Source organism: Myxocyprinus asiaticus, chromosome 38 (genome assembly GCF_019703515.2).
Source record: "Myxocyprinus asiaticus isolate MX2 ecotype Aquarium Trade chromosome 38, UBuf_Myxa_2, whole genome shotgun sequence".
Taxonomy (NCBI): domain Eukaryota; kingdom Metazoa; phylum Chordata; class Actinopteri; order Cypriniformes; family Catostomidae; genus Myxocyprinus; species Myxocyprinus asiaticus.
In genome coordinates, this window is record NC_059381.1 from 16,751,945 (window position 1) to 16,771,610 (window position 19,666).

Here is a 19,666-nt window from a genome sequence, read left to right on the forward strand (position 1 = left end):
AATCAGTACTTTCACTATCATATACTTGTACATTTCGAGAATGAATGTACAGTGTTTGGGAAACCTTTGAGATGAGAATGGGAATGGAAATGTGTCTATTTGCTTGTATCATATTTTAATGATACAAGCAATCATATCATAAATGTTAATCATATCATAAATGTTAAATATTACTACTGCTTCCACAAAGATGTGCATAGCTAAGGAATGGACTGCAGTCCTTACTACATTCAAGGGAAAATGCAAGAAATGCTTACAAGATCATATAGACCCAATCTCATCTAAATGTATGCATTTACGTTTATGTTAATAAAAGACACTGGTACTCTAGGTTTGAAACAAAGATTTCACTGCAGGCAAAAACATTTTTTTTGAACAGTTTTGCACTTCAGATGTCACTGAAACAAGCAGGAATCAGGGTAAAATGGGAAAATACAGCCATTAAAAGGCAGGACAAAAAATATTTATCTCTAGCTTTAATATTTAATTGTTGAGGAGATCTACAGTATTTCAAAGCAATTACGCCTGCAGCAGAAATATTCTTGAAGCCTCAAGGACCATAAACCATAAACCATCCAGCTTTGACTATAGCTAATCATATGAGAATACGATTGAACATTTGCTTTATAGAGCAATAATTTGTCTTCTACATAATTAGAAAGTAGTTTTTTGTAAAATAGCTACATAAAGTAAAAAAAAAAAAAAAAAAAAAGGTTTTAACATAATATTTACGTGTGAACTTTGTATTGCCTTTGTGATATACACTCACGGAACACTTTATTAGGAACACCTGTACACCTACGTATTCATGCGGTTATCTAATCAGCCAATCTGGGGGGAAAATGTGATCTCATAATTTGGACCAGCTGACCAGTTAACATGAAGTTTAATAAGAAACTCAACATAAAACAAACATAAACAAACACAGACACACATGCAACACGGCCGCATGCATCTCTCTCTCTCTCGAACTGGCGCCTCTGGCTCCCCTTTATCTCACTCTCCCACTGATCAGCTGATTCAGCGCCGGCCGTGCATCATCATGGCCCGGCCACGCCCTCCTCCTCATCACACTCCTCCTCCACCCAATTCAGGCTGGGGCGCCACCAGTCTGACCAACTCTCCCCCCATCTCTGGAGGGGAGACGCTGCCCTTCCGGCCATTCTGTCAGCCGGTGGTCCAACCCGCCTCCTGTGAACTGAGGGAAAGGGTGAGCAGAAACACACTGAGAGAGAGAGAGAGAGAGAGAGAGAGAGTGAGGAGAGAGAGAAGAACTTGCTTGCCAGCTCCCGGATGCGCTGTCACCTGGTCCTCAACCGCTCCTCCGCCCTCGACCAACGACCATGGCAGACGGATTACGAGCCATTCATCGCAGTCATTGGTTCTTTAATGGATAAAATCGGTGTGCCGGTCTCACCCGTGATGGCGAATATGCACAAACAGCCCAACGTTGTTAGACGACAACATAGCAAATCTCATTCATGGTAACGGTAAGTTACAATAATACCTTGAGAATTATTTGCAGCAATGAGCGGACTCAGCGGTCCATAAACTGTAAAAGCAATATCACTGATACACAAGAATAACACACTATAATAATCTATCTCTGCCCAGACGTTAACCTCTTACTTCAGTCGCGTGAGGACGTGGGTAGAGTGTGTGTTTGTCCGTTGTTTGACTCCGACTCTGTTACTCGAAGCTCGGGTGATGACGGGAGGCCGTTTCCTCGCTCTGTCGGTGGGCAATACGGCAGCTGATTCTCGGCGAGTTGGCGGAGATATCAGCGAAGTCGACTCGGTTGAAGAAGGAAGAGAAATCTTCACTTCTGCAGGCAAAAGGGTGAGACGCGGATTGCTCGGCGGTCTCCTTTGGATCCGTTAGCGTGCTCGGTGGAACACAGAGAATCTCAGTTCGTCCAGTGAGATGGAGATTGTATGGCCATAGTTCAGGTATGTACGTTACTTCCTTGGGCAACGAGGCTACAACTGGGAGCAGCAGGGCTGCAACTAGATGCGGCGCATTCTGTCGCTGGAAGCAAACTTAGGAAGAATCTCTGGGGTTTTATACTCTCGATGACATCATGGTTGAGGGACGCGTTCTGTCATGCGTTTCATTCAATAGGAGTTGAGATGTTCGATCCTTCTGAATTTCACACCTAGGTGTAAAGTGAGCAAGGCTTGATGGGATCTGTAGTCTGTTTGGAATCCCTTTGTTTGATTTTGGTGCTGTTTTTGTGTTTTCGTGTTCGTTATCAGGCTTTGAGTGTTGCTACAGGCCGCAGCCAGACTTTATGATGATGTGTAGGTCTGCCTATCTGAGCACGAGGCCCAAAAAATGTCTTGACTGATTGAATGATTGAGGTAATGCACACCTCTAATTAACCTAATAATTAGCAGGGATTAAATTCCAGAGCCCAATATGATTGATTAAATGAGCATGTCATGTGATTTTATCTTAACCCTGATGAAGGCCTACGTGCCGAAATGCGTTGGTTAATGTTATTCATTTTAAGTTTAATAATTTAAAACATTTTTCACTGCAAGTGTTGCTGGATTCCTCTGTGCCAAAAATGGCAAAAAAGAAAGAGCTTTCTCTAGAAACTCATCAGTCAATCATTGTTTTGAGGAATGAATGCTATACAATGCTTGAAACTGCCAAAAAACTGAAGATTTCATACAAAGGTGTACACTACAGTCTTAAAAGACAAAGGACAACTGGCTCTAACAAGGACAGAAAGAGATGTGGAAGGCCCAGATGTACAACTAAACAAGAGGATAAGTACATCAGAGTCTCTAGTTTGAGAAATAGACACCGCACATGTCCTCAGCTGACTGCTTCTTTGAATTCTACCCGCTCAACACCAGTTTCATGTACAACAGTAAAGAGAAGACTCAGGGGCGCAGGCCTTAAGGGAAGAATTGCAAAGAAAAAGCCACTTTTGAAACAAAAAGACAAAAAGAAAATGTTAGAGTGGGCAAAGAAACACAGACATTGGTCAACGGATAATTGGAAAAGAGTGTTATGGATCTTAACCCCATTGAGCTTTTGTGGGATCATCTAGACTGTAATGTGCATGAGAAGTGCCCGACAAGCCAGCCACATCTACGGCAAGTGCTACAGGAAGTGTGGGGTGAAATGTCACCTGAGTATCTGGACAAACTGACAGCCAGAATGCCAAGGATCTGCAAAGCTGCACGTGGAGGATTTTTTTGATGAGAACTCTTTGAAGTAGTTTAAGAAGTTCTGACATTTTTTTTCAAATTGTAATTTCATGTTATTAATGTCCTGACTATACATTATGACCAGTTGAATGCCACTTTGGTGAATAAAAGTACCAATTTCTTTCCATAAGAGCAAAATCTGTACATTATTCCAGACTTTTGGTCTCCAGTGTATATATATATATACTGTATATTTAAGTTAACGTTTTTATAGTAAGAATGTTGGAAAGTTAGTTCACCTAAAAATTTACATTCTCAAATTATTTACTCACCTTCATGCTATCCCAGATGTGTTTAACTTTCTTTCTTCTGCTGAAGACAAACTTCATTATATAGATTATATAGAAAAAAATATCTCTGCTCTGTGGATGTCAGATCAATATTTAAGGGTGCTTTCACACCTGGTGAATGACGTCAAAGTTCGGTTCGTTTGGATAATGTGAACACTGTTTTCCAAAGTTGGGTGCGCACCAGCGAACTGCACTCTGGTCCGCTTGAAAAGGTGGTCTGGGGTACGTTTCATCTGAACTCTGGTACGAGTCACTGCTAATAAGAACACAATCATACCAAATCACGGAAGTGAACCACTTGTGATGACATATAATTCACGTCTTTGCAGGCTCACGATTGCAATTATTATGGTATAATGCATTTCTCTTACCTACCTGTGTCCCAATACACCACTTTCTGAGAGCAGCTCACATTCTTCACATCTCTCGCAACACATCCGTGGGCTCGCGGCAGAAAAACGCTAATATTTATCACATCATTGCACATTCAGTACATCCGCAGGAGACAAACACAAATGCTTTCTGTGCATGGCCAGTTTTCGTGGTAAATCCAAAGAGACAAACTTTAATACTTCACTTAACACAGTGACGTCTCTTTTCGAGTTGTTACCTAGTTATACTGGTAAACAGCTGCCATTGTACGCATGTTGATGACGTAATCGGACCGCAGTTCAGACCCAAATAATATGATGTGAACACAAACCAGCGCAGGCAGTGGGAGGGGAGAGGAAACAAACTCTGGTTCAGTCCAAGCTATTGAACCATGTGTGAAAGCAGTCCTACTATAAATCTCCACTTTCACTTTTAGATGTGAAAGTGAAACTAAACAGGTGCCACATGTGGCTTATAGATGTGAAAGTTAAAGTTGAGATTTATAGTAAAAAAGGACTTAAGTATTGATCTGTTTCTCACCCACACCTATCATATAACCTCTGAAGACATAGATTTACCCATGGAGTCTTGTGGATTACTTTTATACTGCCTATATGTACTTTTTGGAGCTTCACAGTTCTGGCCACCATTCACTTGCCTTGTATGGACCTACAGAGCTGAGATATTCTTCTAGAAATATTCATTTGTGTTCCGCAGAATAAAGAAAGTCTGGGATGGCATGAATGTAAGTTTTCATTTTTGGGTCAACGATACCTTTTAGTAATTATTTTAAACATAAGGGGTGTAACAGTTCGATTTTCTGATATAGATCAGTTCTGTTGTCACTCTGATTGTCAACTAACAAACACCATGAGTGTTCAACATCACATACACCAGAGATGTGTTTAAAAACAAGAACAATATATCCATTCCATAGAGTTCCTAATAAAGTGCTCAGTGGGTGTATTTTCTTTTGTGCTTTGACATTTGAAAATCCTGCCTACTGTCCACTTTTAAAGGATGATGATACACTAAAACATGTTACACTAAAAGATGTTCACAGATTTGCACATGATGAAAAGAAAATTATACCATAAATTATTTTTTATGTCTTACAATTAAGGGTAAATCGCTTACTGTATGTTTTTTTTAAATTATTATTATTATTTCCTTACGGGTTTTTAATCGATGATAGCCGAGAGTTATTGTTATCATAAATATGAACAATTCTCCAATGCGCAAATAATGCAGATTGTCTATATATCAAATATTCTCTGGGTATTCATCATTGAAATATATTTTGTGTGCGTGCGTGCGTGCGTGCGTGCGTGCGTGCGTGAGTGCGTGAGTGCATGTGTGTGTGTGTGTGTGTGTGTGTGTGTGTGTGTGAGAGAACTTTTCCTCACATCAGAATTCTAAAATGTAGTAAGTCAAGGCTAAAGAAATTCGACTCCTGTTGTTTCATACAGTTACGACGTGGTCAAGTACTGTGTCCTTGCTGACAATGCACAAGAAGAAGGCTGGTCATAATAAAAATACACACAGGCATGTAGGTGTTTGTCATGCTATTTCATGTTTTGTTGTCCAGACAGGCACCAAGAGACACTTGTAAGTCTTTATTAGTGACAGAAATATTAAAGTTAAGCAGTGAGGCTTTAATGGCAATGTGGTCATATCCTCTTATGGCCACAGCAGGTAGGTTACTTAATTATAATGCACTTGGGTTTACCCTGATCTCTGACATTACGATGCCATATTTCACCCATTCCTACCACTCTCTGTGGACCTTGCTCTCCTAGTCTGCTGCTTCTAGTGGTGCAAATACAGCATCACAACATAGAACATCTTCATAGATCACAACTGAACCTTCCAGAATGCTCGGCAATGAATCCCTTCAAGTTGGCAGGATCACTGACAGATTGGTAGCAACTCAGACACAGAATAAATATAGCCTGTACTTACCAATACGTGTGACCTCACCTTTTCCTGCCTTTACCATTAGATAACAAGACAAATGCACATTCTCTGCTGTATAGGAATCTGGGCCAAGATGTAAGCCATAAGATGTGATGCATGAGCCTTTGTATACACAGTGTACTACTATGAGCAGCTTAGAGACATTAAAGTATTCTGAGGTAATTAAAACTGTGTTGAACACAGCACTACTGCAGATACCATCTTCTATTTGTAAAAAGCACACAAAGCACCAATGTAGTCACAAAATATACACTACAGCCAATTTCCAAGTTAAATATTATAATATAAGCATTTTACCAACAAACTTTAGTGTTTTGTTTTTTTCAAATGCTCCCTCTCTATCTCTATCTTAATAGATATGTTCGAAATAGCCTACCACTGTTTGAATGACTAGTTGGTGTTAAGGATAATAAGGTATTATTAGGCTCCATTATGTTCACTTGACCCCAATAACACATTTCAGAGGGAAATACGGACGCTAAGCGCAGCACTGGTAACTAATGAATATTCAACAAATAAAAAGGCTAAATCACTATAACATCTTATTGCACAAAACAATCAAAGTAAGAAAAGGAATAAGAAAGGCTCCAATGAAGAACGGCACAAAACCGCTTATGCGCATCCTGAATGCAGAATGACGTGCTTCAATGAAAACAGAGAGCTTGGGAGTCTCAGGCGATCCTTGCTGCACATTCAAAAGCGCAGAACTGCAAGATAATGATGCATTAACGCATCTAGTTCAGGACATCGAGCAGTTTAACCCTTCTAATTGCAACTATTTATTGAAGCAGCATCAGACAGAATCAGCAAAAGACTTTAATCTCTCCATAGCACCTCACAAATATGGGAACATGACTCAAAGCAGAGGATTTAATGTCCAACAGTGATCGTCTTGTAATGTATTGCTAATGCGGTGTTTTGGGGGCTGTAACAGAAGTGGAACATAAATTGACTATACTTAGCATTAAAGAGACGAAACTACTTGCAGAGTGTTTTACTGTGCTGACTATTATTCACCTTTAAGCACAGCAAGTAATAAACACACAAAAACGCTCTCTAAGACATTGCGTCTCTCAATTAATTTGAGAATTGCGTCTACCATTAAAACCACCATAACTAAAAATATTAATGTTAGTAGTCGACCCCACAAATCGACCAGTCTGTTGCTGAACAACTAGTCGATTAGTCGAACACCTAAGCACATCCTTAGTTTACTCATTCTGTATCCCACAAAACAATGTGCTCAAATTGACCTTCCGTTTCCAGTGTGATGAATGAACAGGAAGTAATATCAGCCTCGAGTTTTAGCATCTTTTTGCTAATCAGACTGGCAAGAGTTAAGCCATTTTTACACAAAACTGACTAAAAACAGCAATTATTGTATTTTTTTATTTGTGAGATGATAACTAGACGCCTTTCGCTGAATTTTGAATGCATGTAATGAGGTCATGTGACAACAACATAGCATACTACTGTTTGAAATGTTACTTGTTGCATCATATGTTCTGTTTTATAAAAATAAAAAACGTCAGTTTTCAGTGTATACTGCACGATGTACAGTAAGAAATTCGCTAGTATTCCAATTCAAACATAACCAATTTCTCTCTGTCTCACGCTAAAGGCACTTGACATCATTTTGCTCTGGACTTCTACCTCAGGGAGGTGTAAAAATCACAACACAACTGTTAGTCCACCAATAGCTGAGATCTCACAAGGCCACAGAATGTCCAAAAGACTTTGAACCCTCAGTGAAACTGACACATTTTCTGGAGCACTGATGACACCAATTTACCAGTGAGAGCATGCCCTAACGACACACAATTTTCAATATAAACAAACAAGCACACACAGAAACACATTCAAAAACCTATACATCATGCATTACCATTATTGGAAGGTCTCGTTGATTGCCTTAGGAAACAAATATGAACTGGGCATATTTTGACACTAAAGACCTCATTTCCTAATGGGAAGTTTTCCTAAATAGGAAGTTTGTTTGTTTTTTAAACAGATTTGCATTCTTATGGAAACCAGTCTAGCAAAGCCACCTTGGAAGAATGAACTCAGAAGGATGTAGAACGCATATATTGCGAGCTTTGAGATGTGCTGTGAACTTCCTTTTGTGCAATTAACCGTCACAGCAAATTTGAAGCCATTTAGATAACTACTGGCAATTATAACACCAGTGACAGCATTATTATCATCACACCACTGAGGTTTTGCAGGACTAGTGTCACGTTAAAATAATAAAGTCTGTAAACACTTGTTTTTTCCATTACTATCTCACAATTATGCCCAACAAAACAACAAATATTGACAGAGTATAACGACTCTCACGAGCTGTCAAGACTTTTGCAAGCTTATAGACGGAAACTCTTGAGAGAAAACGCAATGATAAATGTCCTTCGTCTGCCACCGTAGTACCGGGTTCTTGCTCAAAAGTCAACATCTGATGCATCCTCGATATTCAACCTGATCGACAACACATCTGGGTAATTTTATGCAGTCTCATACTTGCATTCTTGAGGACTAGAACTGAAATTCGGCAGTAGATGATGACGTCGAAAGTCCACGAGAATGTAAAAACGCAAAAGAACGCACATTGAAAAAGACCAATGCGTTTTTGTTTAGGTCACAGCCAGGGGCGCAAGTATACATTTCCGTGTGGGTATGCAAAACTAAATTTTGTGCCCCATGCATCTGTCAAGCACGCATGGGAGGGAAGTGTCATCCATTACAAGCGTTGAGCGGGTTGGGGAGGGGGGGGGGCGTTGATGTTGGAGGGGTCATGGAGGCCGATTGCACCACCTTTAGTGAGTCCCTGGCGCCCCCTTTATATGGTGCCCCTATACATTGCATATGGTTTTTGCGCCTCTGGTTACAGCCATGAAACATGATTTGCTACTTGCTGTTGCAAGTCAGTGACAGGTAGTTTTACTGGGATGGACATTCTCATTCTATTAAGCATTTTATTGGACAAACATTTGGATGCGCCCCTGAGAACAAGGTGAGTCATCAAAATATTTGGTCTGTTTTCCCAGAAGAGGAAGACTGTAAAGTTTAAATGCACATACCTGCTAAAAGTTAAGTTTGTCAACTTTTAGGAGTGCACCAGAATATAGATAAAAAACAAAACTCCCATTTTGATTTCATGGGGTATTTAAATTATTTACCTTTAAAAAGGAGGAAACTATTGCTTTCATCATGCATACATGACAAAATGTAATCTATCTGTACTTGTTAATGAAAAGTTCAAGGTTAGATTTGAAGCTTTTGAGAAAAAGCTGAGTAAGCGCTGCTTACTAAACATTGTGAGATTTTATAAAAAAAAAAAGCAACAGTCTCATCAAACACTTCCTGACTCCAATTTCCAGGAACGTGTGTAATCTCAAGATGTGACTGACTGTCCTGACAAATGTTTCATCAAACGTCCCACCGAAGATTAAAAAGCAAACCCTCAAGGACAGCCCTTGGAGTTATCTTTCTACTCCAACGTCTTTTGTCGCTCTCAGTGTCACTGTAAATGTGTGTGTGTGTGTCAGCATCTCGATTCTGTTAATTGGTACTACACTGACATTCTCCCACCCCCAGCCACATATCTCTGCCCGATTGTGTAGTTATGTGAGAACACTGATAAATGCTAAGCTGACGGGAGTGGAGTCATCACCCTATGCTGATCTCGGTTGCTTCAGCTGTAAACTGAGTCACGTGGACCTCTGGGCTCCCCCTGCTCTCAGCAGCCAATCTACACGTCCTCCTCTCAGCAGACCCAAAACACAGTGCAAAAGATCTTCCACAAGCAGCTCCATTCTTTTCCATTCAGATAAATCTGTATGCATGCAGTACTTCTAAGGCAGTATTTCCCAACCTTTTTAATCTGATGTACCCCCACAACTTCACCAGAAAGGCTCAAGTGCCCTATCAGCTACAATGTCTTTTAGTTACGTATAAGATTAAGACTACAGAGTGAGGAAAAGTATATTTAATCATTGCATTTGCATTTCCTAACCATTTTGATACGATTTGACAAATATAAAATATGTATTTGTCATTTTATAACATACATTTAGCTTCATATTGCTTTCTGTGCTTTAAGCCATGTGATGAGAAGCGAATGAGAGAATTGCAAGTGAGACTGTTGAAGAAATCTACATCTATTCAGTGTCTTTATATACAGTAAATACAGATATATATAAGTATCTGCAAATTCACAAACTAGCCTTTACATTCAACAAATCCACACAAATTGACATAACTTAGATATATTGTGTTACAATTAATATATTGAGAGTCCTTATATTTTTATTTTTAATCATAATTTTATATGTTTAATAAAGAAAATTTCAAATCTTTTCAAGCATCCCCTGGAATCCGCTTAAAGGGATAGTTCACCCCAAAATGAAAATTCTGTCATCATGTTGACTGTCATAAAATCAAATTACACATGTGTTTTAGAATGTAATGAAGAAGCGCATACTTGTTCAGTCATGCAAGTTATGCTGAATGTCAGGGCAATGCTTTAAACAATATCCATTACACCTTTTAGTCCAAAGTTTGCACCTTTAGAGAAATATTAATGGATTCTTGTTTCATGTTTTCCGGTAAATAATGCAGCTGTAAAATCTCACTCATATGTGTGTTATAATTTTTCAGAAAGCTAGATTATGACAGAGCATTATTTTCGCCAAGCATTTAGCTGTCAATCAAAATTTTATTTAATTCATTTCATTGTTCATTTGTCTTACTGCCATGTTTTTTTTTTATCTGTCTTTCAGTCTGCTTTCATTTATGCTTATTTACTGTTTTATCTGTTTTATAGTTTAGTTCTTATAGTTCATATATATATATATATATATATATATATATATATATATATATATATATATATATATATATATATAGTATATATATATATAGTTCCTGTTTCAACTGTACTTTCAGCTTTGACAGAACTCTTCTTTATTTTTAACGTGCTATATAAACACTTGACTTAAAATATTATTCTGGGCTCAATACAGGTTAAGCTCGCATTTGTAGCATAATGTTGTTTACCACAAAAATTATTTTGACTCGTCCGTCCTTTTCTTTAAAAAAAAAAGCAAAAATCTGGGTTACAGTGAGGGGCTTTAAATTGTGGTCCATTTTTGAAGGGTTTAAAGGAAGAAATGTGAAGCTTATAATTTTATAAAAGCACTTACATTCATTCTTCTGTTAAAACTCATGTATTATTTGAGCTGTAAAGTTGTTTAAATCATCACTTTAACAGATAGGGTTTGTTGACATTACATCGTCATGGCAACAAAGTTGTTGGCTTTAACTTTACATAAAAAAGGTTAGTAAGCGATTTTGTCACATTAAAATAATGTTAACACATGCATATTGTTTATGTCTTGTGGCTATACATTTGAAACTGTGAGTATTTTAATGTTTATGGATCGGCAGCACCAGTGTTGCCCCAAACCTACGTGACTTTCTCTCTTCTGTGGAACACAAGAGGAGACGTTTGGCAGAATGTTAGCATCAGTCACCATTCAATCAAATCAAATCAAATCACTTTTACTGTCACACAACCATATGCACAAGTGCAACAGTGGGTGAAAGTCTTGGGTGTAGTTCCGAACAACATAGCAGTCATGATTTTTACAATAAACATCAGATTTACACAACACAATTTACATACCTAATATACACATAATTACACAACACAATAATAATATACAATGTACAGTATACAATACACACAATATAGAATACACATACACATAATATAGAATACACATACAATACAAATAGTATATAAAGTATATATAAAATATACAGTAGGTTGTACAGTACAGTAGTACTGTATTGACATTCAGGCTGTCAGTTGATAGTCAGGTAATTATTCACTTTTATTTATGGTAAAAAGAAGCAAGTGAATGGTGACACTGCGCCTAAAGGCGTGGTCACATTTACCTTTGCACGTCGAAATTCCGCGGGCGAAGAAGGCATGGGCAGATGTTGAGCACAGCAAAGTATTGGAATGAATTGGAATACACAGTGAAACCAGCAAAAATCTAATTGCCAAGCAGCCTCTTTTTAATGCTGCACTTTATACTCTGGGAGAGTGACATTAAAATGATCTCCTTTTCCATTGTGAATATTCAGTGTAAGCAACGTCCTATTGGTCAACACGGCCTGTCAAAGTTGTCCAAACTTGGACTCCACGAGAAATCCGCAAAGGGAAATTATTCACCTCCGGAAATCCATCGCGCAAAATTCACGATCATGCGGATTCCCATTGAGATGATTGTATTTCGCCCACGGAATTTTGCTGTGCGTAAGTAAATGTGACCGCACCTTAACATCTCCTTTTGTGTTCAACAGAATAAAGAAAGTTTGGAACAACACAGAGGTGAGTGAATGATGACAGAATTTTCATTTTTGGGTGAACTATCCCCTGGGATGCATTTACCCCTATTTGGAAATCTCTATTTTAAGCTATTGCATTGCAGATACATTAAAGCACATCAGCTAAGAGCACTTCAGAGTGCTGTATCTGGATAGACATTGATTCCGTCAGCCAGACTGTAATGAGAAGGGCTCAAGACATGGGCTGTAGTGGCAGGGGCAGACATTACGTTCACGTTCTGCCAAAGTTCACACATACGCCACTGATGTATGTACATTCAGCAAGGTGGTGTACGCCATCTCAGATGACAAGCATGGGGAATGCAACAAACCTTGCAGAACAATGGAGCCTGCGGCGGATGGCATACAGAGGAGACCATTACAGCGGCAGCTGAATACATAAAGCAATCAGGCAAAGTTGAAGGTTGAAATGCTCTCTTCTTGGTCAAGCATCAGTAATAAACAACGTTTGCATCTAAATCGATCAAGCACAGAATCAAGCAGGATGATCCCCGAGTACAGAGGGGCTACTTAACCAGTCATCTCAGTCATGACACCCCACTCCCCTCCGCCCCACCAGACAAGCGTGTGCTCAAACCTAATCTGTGAACAACCAGCTATACATTACTGGTTAACACAATGAGACAGTGATATGTGTAAAGGTGTGTGCATATGTGTGTGTCTGCATTCAGGCTGTCATCCCTCTCAAGGACTGAGGTGTAGACAGATATGGAGAAAGATCGTGGAAATGAAAAAAGGAGAGCAAGGAAGTGGGAGGAGGCAGCAGCAGCCATACCTTACGTCTGCGGTCTCTCGATCGGTTCCTCTTCTTGATCTTCTCCTCCTCTTTCTCTCGCAGCTCCTGGGCTGCGAGCTCCTGTAGGTCCTTGTTCTTGCGGATCTGCTTAGCGGCTTGCGCCATGGTGCCGCTGCTGCTCCGAGCGGTGCTGCGCCTGTGACGGAGGCTGTCCCTGTCCCTGCGGTGGCCAGTGCGGTAGAGGCGGTGGCGCTATGCGCGCCTGTGAGGAGTGAGTGCCCTGCACTGCTCTAGGCAGCCAGTTCCCTCAGCAGCACGCCACAAAAGAGATGCTGCTGCCTGCCTGCTCCTCACCCAAGCAAGAGCTTCCCATCCCCCTCTCTCTCTCTCTCTCTCTCTCTCTCTCTCTTTCTACACACCAGTCAGTCACGCAGTCCGAAGCTCAGCACTGTAGGGATACTGCAGCAGCTCTTCCTTTTCTCCCTCGATCTCTTTCTTTCTCACTCACTGTCTCCATTTTTCTATGCTGAGTTATTGCCTACTGCTCTTCGCATCTATATTGGTATTACTGTCCTTGTCTCGAATTCACATGATTTTGCAGGGCTCCATTTTCTCCCAAAGAGGTTGAGAGGAGGAGGGTTTTTAGACGACTGGCAGAGTGAGAAATCCCTATTTTGTTTGATCATTTATATTTTTCTAGTAGGAGAGGTGTAACACTTTCTGATGCAGTTTCTGTAGTTTACTTTAGAGTGATGTATTCAGTTGGACTCATTTTTAGGTTCTAATTGAAGTCACAGTGAAAGGGGTTTACAGCCATAACAGCTTACCTAATAAAAACTGCATGTACGCTCTCTCTCTCTCTCTCTCTCTCTCTCTCTCTCTCTCTCTCTCACCAGACTGTGGGATGTGGTTTTTAGGGAGAAAGGGCTTGTGTATTGTTTTTTATGCAGTAACTCCATTTCATAACTCCAAGTCCATTTCAATCTGCAGAGAACGAGAGAGAGAATGTGAGGGGTGTGTATATTACGGAGGGAGAGAGAGGCTGCATTGTCACCTGCTTATATTATTGACATGCGTATCTGTTCCTCTCTGTCACTGACAAGGAAGACACTATGGAAAAACCTAGATGCTTTCCAAAGCTCATAGGCTGTTATTTGCTTGTGTTTACAGGGAACATCCCCTTTAAATATTTTGTAACCCATAATAACAGACTAACAGGTGGGATGCAGCCTGCTATTTATTTCTGTTCTTTTTTTTTTTCTTACATTACAATACTGTCCATATTAATTATGCTTCATTGTAGAACGATTATGAAAAGGAACCATCAGTGCATTACAATTCAGAGCCCATCTGAGGTGAAATGTAGGCGGTGAGTCATGTGACCTCAGATGGATCGGTCATATTTATTTATGCTTGTCATGACACTGGGCTGTACATTATCCCTATCCTGACTGAATGTTTCCTTCCTCTGTATCAAAACGATCCATTGATAACAATCAGAAAGGGAAAAAACACTTTTAGACTTTTACAAAACAACAGTCCATTAGACAATAAATTTAAGACTGTGTTTGTTTATAAAACAAATGTTTCTTTATTTTTCTTTAGTTATAAACCAGTTAGCCCAAGACCCAAGCATAAAGACTGATGATATATTTGCTTTTTATCTACTTGAACATGTTTTTAGGATTATAACAATCATTATTATAAAGCATATTTTATCCTTGGTGAATTCTGTGTGACTTCATGAAAAAAGGCAGTCTATAGGAAAATCTTGATTTTTAAGCACATTTTGCTTTGAGGTGACTATTTTGTGACATTGGCAAGCTGTGACATTCAATATCCATTTTTGTGTATTTTTTCTTTTTTTCTTTTACTATTTTGAAAAAAAAAAAATGTTTTGTTTAACTGCTGTAAACAAACATTGCAATTCTGCTATGATGAGTCTCTCAGGGTTAAAGATTTTTAAGACTTGAACCAAACCAACCAGCTCCTAGGTAAATCACAACATTACAAATTTTGGTTTAAAGCAAAAAAGTAAAAGTGAATGAATTACAGTCATTAATTGAAAATATAAAAACAATATATTTTACAATTATTGCAAAGTATTTAGATATACAAATATATAAGTAGTTTGAGAAATAAGAGAGACCACCTTGATTATGTCATTCGCAGTGCTTCATGGAAGTGGGCGGTCAATATTAAGCTCTTTTGCTGCTATTTTTTATTTTAATTTTTTTGCCATGATGGACAAGATTGCCACGATTGGTGGATCTTTCTCTTCAGTATCGCAGGTAGTGATGAACTAATCACTACCTGTGATACTGTAGAGAAAGTTCCACCAATCATGGCAATCATGTCCGTCATGGCAAAAAAAAAATATAATAATAATAATAATAATTCTGCTATTAAACACTTTGAAATAATGTGGACTTGTGGCTCAACATCCAGTAAGAATTTATCATCGCTAAACAGTGGAGCTTTAGATAATCTATAGAACCAGTGCAGACATGACACATATTTTTATTTTAAGAGAAAACACTATAATAAATAATCACACTAAATTAGCAAGCGCTAATTTGGAAGCACTCTTTATTAAGTACACAACATTAAAGGATGCATATCGCTCTGTCCCTAGAGCAGTTTTGGGACTCTCTGATCAATGTCTGGTTCATCTTCTTCCAACCTACAAGCAGAAACTAAAATCAGCTAAACCTGTAGTAAAGACTGTAAAAGGTGGACAAATGAAGCAGAGCTGTAACTACAAGCCTGCTTTGACTGCACTGATTGGAGTGTTTTTGAGGCTACAGACACCAATCTGGACATGCTCACAGATACTGTGACATCATATATAAGTTTCTGTGAGAATATGTGCATTCCTACTAGGACTTATTTCACATACAATAATGACAAACCGTGGTTTACAGCAGAACTCAGGCAGCTTCATCAGTCAAAAGAGGATGCTTACAGAGGTAGGAATAAAATCGTGAACAATCAGGCCAGGAACACACTGAATAAGGAAATCAGAGTGGCTAAAAGAAGCTATTCTGACAGACCCTGAATCAGTGTGGAGTGGCCTGAAACAATTTACTAACTACAGGACTCCTACCCCCAACACTGTACTGGACCAACAACTGGCTGACGACCTGATTGTGTTCTACTGTAGATTTGAAATGCCCAGTCTCACACCCCACACCCACTCTGACCTTCACTTCACACAAACATCAACACCTCCTGCAACACTCCTCCTCCCCCCTACCGTTGCTCAACCTGCACTTAAGATCTGTGAAGGGGAGGTATACCGTGTCTTCCGAAAACAAAAGACAAGGAAAACACAGGGCCCAGACAGTGTTTCACCCACTTGTCTAAAATCCTGTGCTAACCAGCTGGCCCCCATCTTCACACTGATCTTCAATAGATCACTGGAGCAGTGCGAAGGTCCCACGCAGCTTCAAATGCTCAATCATCATTCCTGTCCCAAAGAAACCCAAAATCACAGGACTTAATGACTACAGACCCAACGCTCTTATGTCTGTGGTCATGAAATCATTTGAGACACTGGTGTTGGCCCACCTGAAGGACATCACTGGACCCTTTCTAGATCCCCTTCAATTTGCTTATTGAGCAAACAGGTGTGGATGATGCAGTCAACATGGGATTGCATCATATCCTGCAACATCTGGACAGACCAGGGACATATGCAACAATCCTTTTTGTGGACTTCAGTTTGGCTTTCAACACCATTATCCCAGCTATTCTCCAGACTAAATTACACCAACTCTCTGTTCCCATGTCTATCTGTCAGTGGATCACCAGCTTTCTGATGGACAGGCAGCAGCTAGTGAGACAGGGAAAATTTCACTTCCAGCACATGTACAATCAGCACTGGTGCCCTACAGGGATGTGTGCTCTCCCCACTACTCTTCTCCCTGTATAAAAATGACTGCAATGCCAAGGACCCCTCTGTCAAGCTCCTGAAGTTTGCAGACAACACAACTGTGCTATGACAAGTAGTCACCATTGCTTTTAAACATTTTCACCATTTTTTATCACCTTTTAACTTGCATTTTACAGTTCTCTAAAATAACATTGCTAAGTGAATTATTAAAAGAACAAAAAAAAAATGTCTCATTAATTAGGAGGCTATCGAAACTGTATAATAACCATACAAGAATTAGAAACAATATTTTAAAATATTTCTAGATGAAGTAGTGTACCCTGTCACAATCCAGGACACTTCTGACAATGCTTGAAATTTCATGTCAACTACCCATATTACCTAATTATGTGTAAAGGTTTATGTAGTACAACAAAATCAATGTAAACAGTAAAAAGTGGGGCAGTGTGCATTTAATACAACAATGTATAAAATTAATCATTTAATTAGGGCCTTTACACAGCACCTCAAATATTTTATATATTTAAAAACATATATCAGCCTATATTAAATACATATTCAAATAAACAAATATAAGTATTGACAATATACACATACTTTACCTCTTAAAGAGCAGATCTTTGCAGATATTATGGTTATTTTGCAGATTTACTGCTCGTGTTTTCATTTTCTGTGACCTTCTTGCGTCTCTTTATCTTCTAAATTCTTTCACCAGCTTATTCTTGAGAAAATGTTACAAGCCATATGCTTCGACAGGCAATGTTTCTGCCAACCAAAAGTGCGTTACACAAGCCTCAAAGACCCAAATAACCACAACATAATCTTTTATTATTATTATTATTATTATTATTATTATTATTATTATTATTATTTCTTTTAAGTATTTCTGTCAAACGAGTGCATTATTATACAAGAATCTGTCGATAAGAATAACAGACTGGGTTTTAGAGTTACCGACGATGCACTGCAACGTGAATAAATTATGCAGATTTCTGTGTACAATATTAATTTTCGCCTATTTTGTTCATGCTGCTGTTGTGTTATCGTGGCTTTCAGTTATATGTCCTGTGGTGATTACTGAGAGCTTATATTATATGTGGTATAAGTTGGTTTGGTTGTCACCGCTGTAGTAGTTAATGTGTTAAATGACTAGTTCCATTTGCGTCACTCTTATTCATTTGAGTGGGTGGAGATGTTTATTAAATACAATAAGTTAGGTCGTTTAAATATATGTTAAATTATAATATATTGGGTCTCGCTGTTTTCTCATTCTCGCTCTGGAACGCCGCGTTTTTAACTAAGATGACATGACAGGTTATAATGCATTTTTAAAACAGGTCACGAGACATCCACGATTTGCGTCTAGCTTTTATGATTGCAAGGACGTGTTAGGTCTGAACGGCCACTAAAGATATAACTGGTCATTGATTACACAGTCCCTGCTCACGTGCGCACATGCACACAGCAACTGTGCCGTCCTTTTCAATGACGTCAAAATTATAGTGGAATTTGGAATCTCCTTTGTGACTTAATGCTTAGAATTTGTGACGCAAGGTCTCCAGGGTACATATAGCCCAGTTTTCTCTATAGTCTTGAGGTGATGATACAGTAAGTACAAGAGCCCTATCTCGAGAACTTTTTCATTTTTGTTATTTTTAATTAATTTTTATAATTATTAATCTTATTGATTCATTTTATTTTATTGCATCCCGATGCAGAATCTTCTTATCATAAGCGACTCGGATTGTTTTTCAGTCCTACTTAGCTTCTATTTTTTGGGCTTTGAAAATGGGCGGCCAGTACAACCCACGGAAATCACTTAGGGTTAGTATTAGGGTGTGTCCTGCAAGGTTGGGTGGGTGCGACGCAGAGTGGGCCCTAAGATTTTTAAGACCTAAATTATCAAATGGCAGCCACCTGGTTTTTACACATCAGCTATTTCGCTTCTGACTACTGTGACAGATTGTTAATAGTGTTCAAAGTCCCCTGATGAGGGGAGGGGCAGACAGACCTACAAATAGATAGACGGATATAAAAAACATGTCAATTGAATGCTGAAAAATATTTATGTTAGTCTAAAGCCACGGTTTTCAAACTGGGAGGCGCGCCTCCCCAGGGAGCGCCAGAGCTTGTCATGGAGGCGCAAAGATTGACGATAAATTCACCAAGTAAAATCAAAAGATACATAAATACAAAAAATATCTATTCTCAAGATAAATGAAAATGAATAGCCTAATGGACCATAGTCCAGCTTAATAGACTGTAGCTTTATGGCATTACAATACTTTTAAATGTGGTGAATGAATGCATATTATGCGATAGTGCATCCATGTACCAGGTCCGCGAAGGCGAATTTCTCCGCTCGCATGCGGATTTCCTTCATTCTTGCATAAAAATAATGCAAGCTCTCAAATATACACTGCTCTATGAAATTTCCCTGCTCTCACTTATAGATGTCAACACACGTGTGCACGCTCAACAACTGTCCTGTGCACTCGCGAATCTATTATAAAGCCATATAGCTCTGCCTGTGTTCATCCGTGACAGTGCCAGACATACCAGTTTACAATAAACATCAGATTTACACAACACAATTTACATATCTAATATACACATAATTACACACAACACAATATACAAATAATAATATACAATGTAGTATACAATACACACAATATAGAATACACATACACAATATAGAATACACAGTATACAATAAAAATAGTAATTTATATATAAAATATACAGTAGGTTATATTGTGTT

The 19,666-nt window shown here is 38.8% G+C and overlaps 1 protein-coding gene across 5 annotated transcripts in view; it reads right to left on the reverse strand.

The window, feature by feature from the left end:
- LOC127428656 (ankyrin-1-like) overlaps window positions 1-13,344 on the reverse strand; it is a 132,121-nt gene extending 118,777 nt beyond the window's left edge. For all 5 annotated transcript variants that reach the window (XM_051677154.1, XM_051677153.1, XM_051677152.1 and 2 more), the window contains exon 1: window positions 13,047-13,344. In XM_051677154.1, the coding sequence (XP_051533114.1) occupies window positions 13,047-13,172 (126 nt within the window). In that variant the 5' untranslated portion in view covers window positions 13,173-13,344. The remainder of the gene's footprint in view (window positions 1-13,046) is intronic.
- Window positions 13,345-19,666: the final 6,322 nt, after the last annotated feature.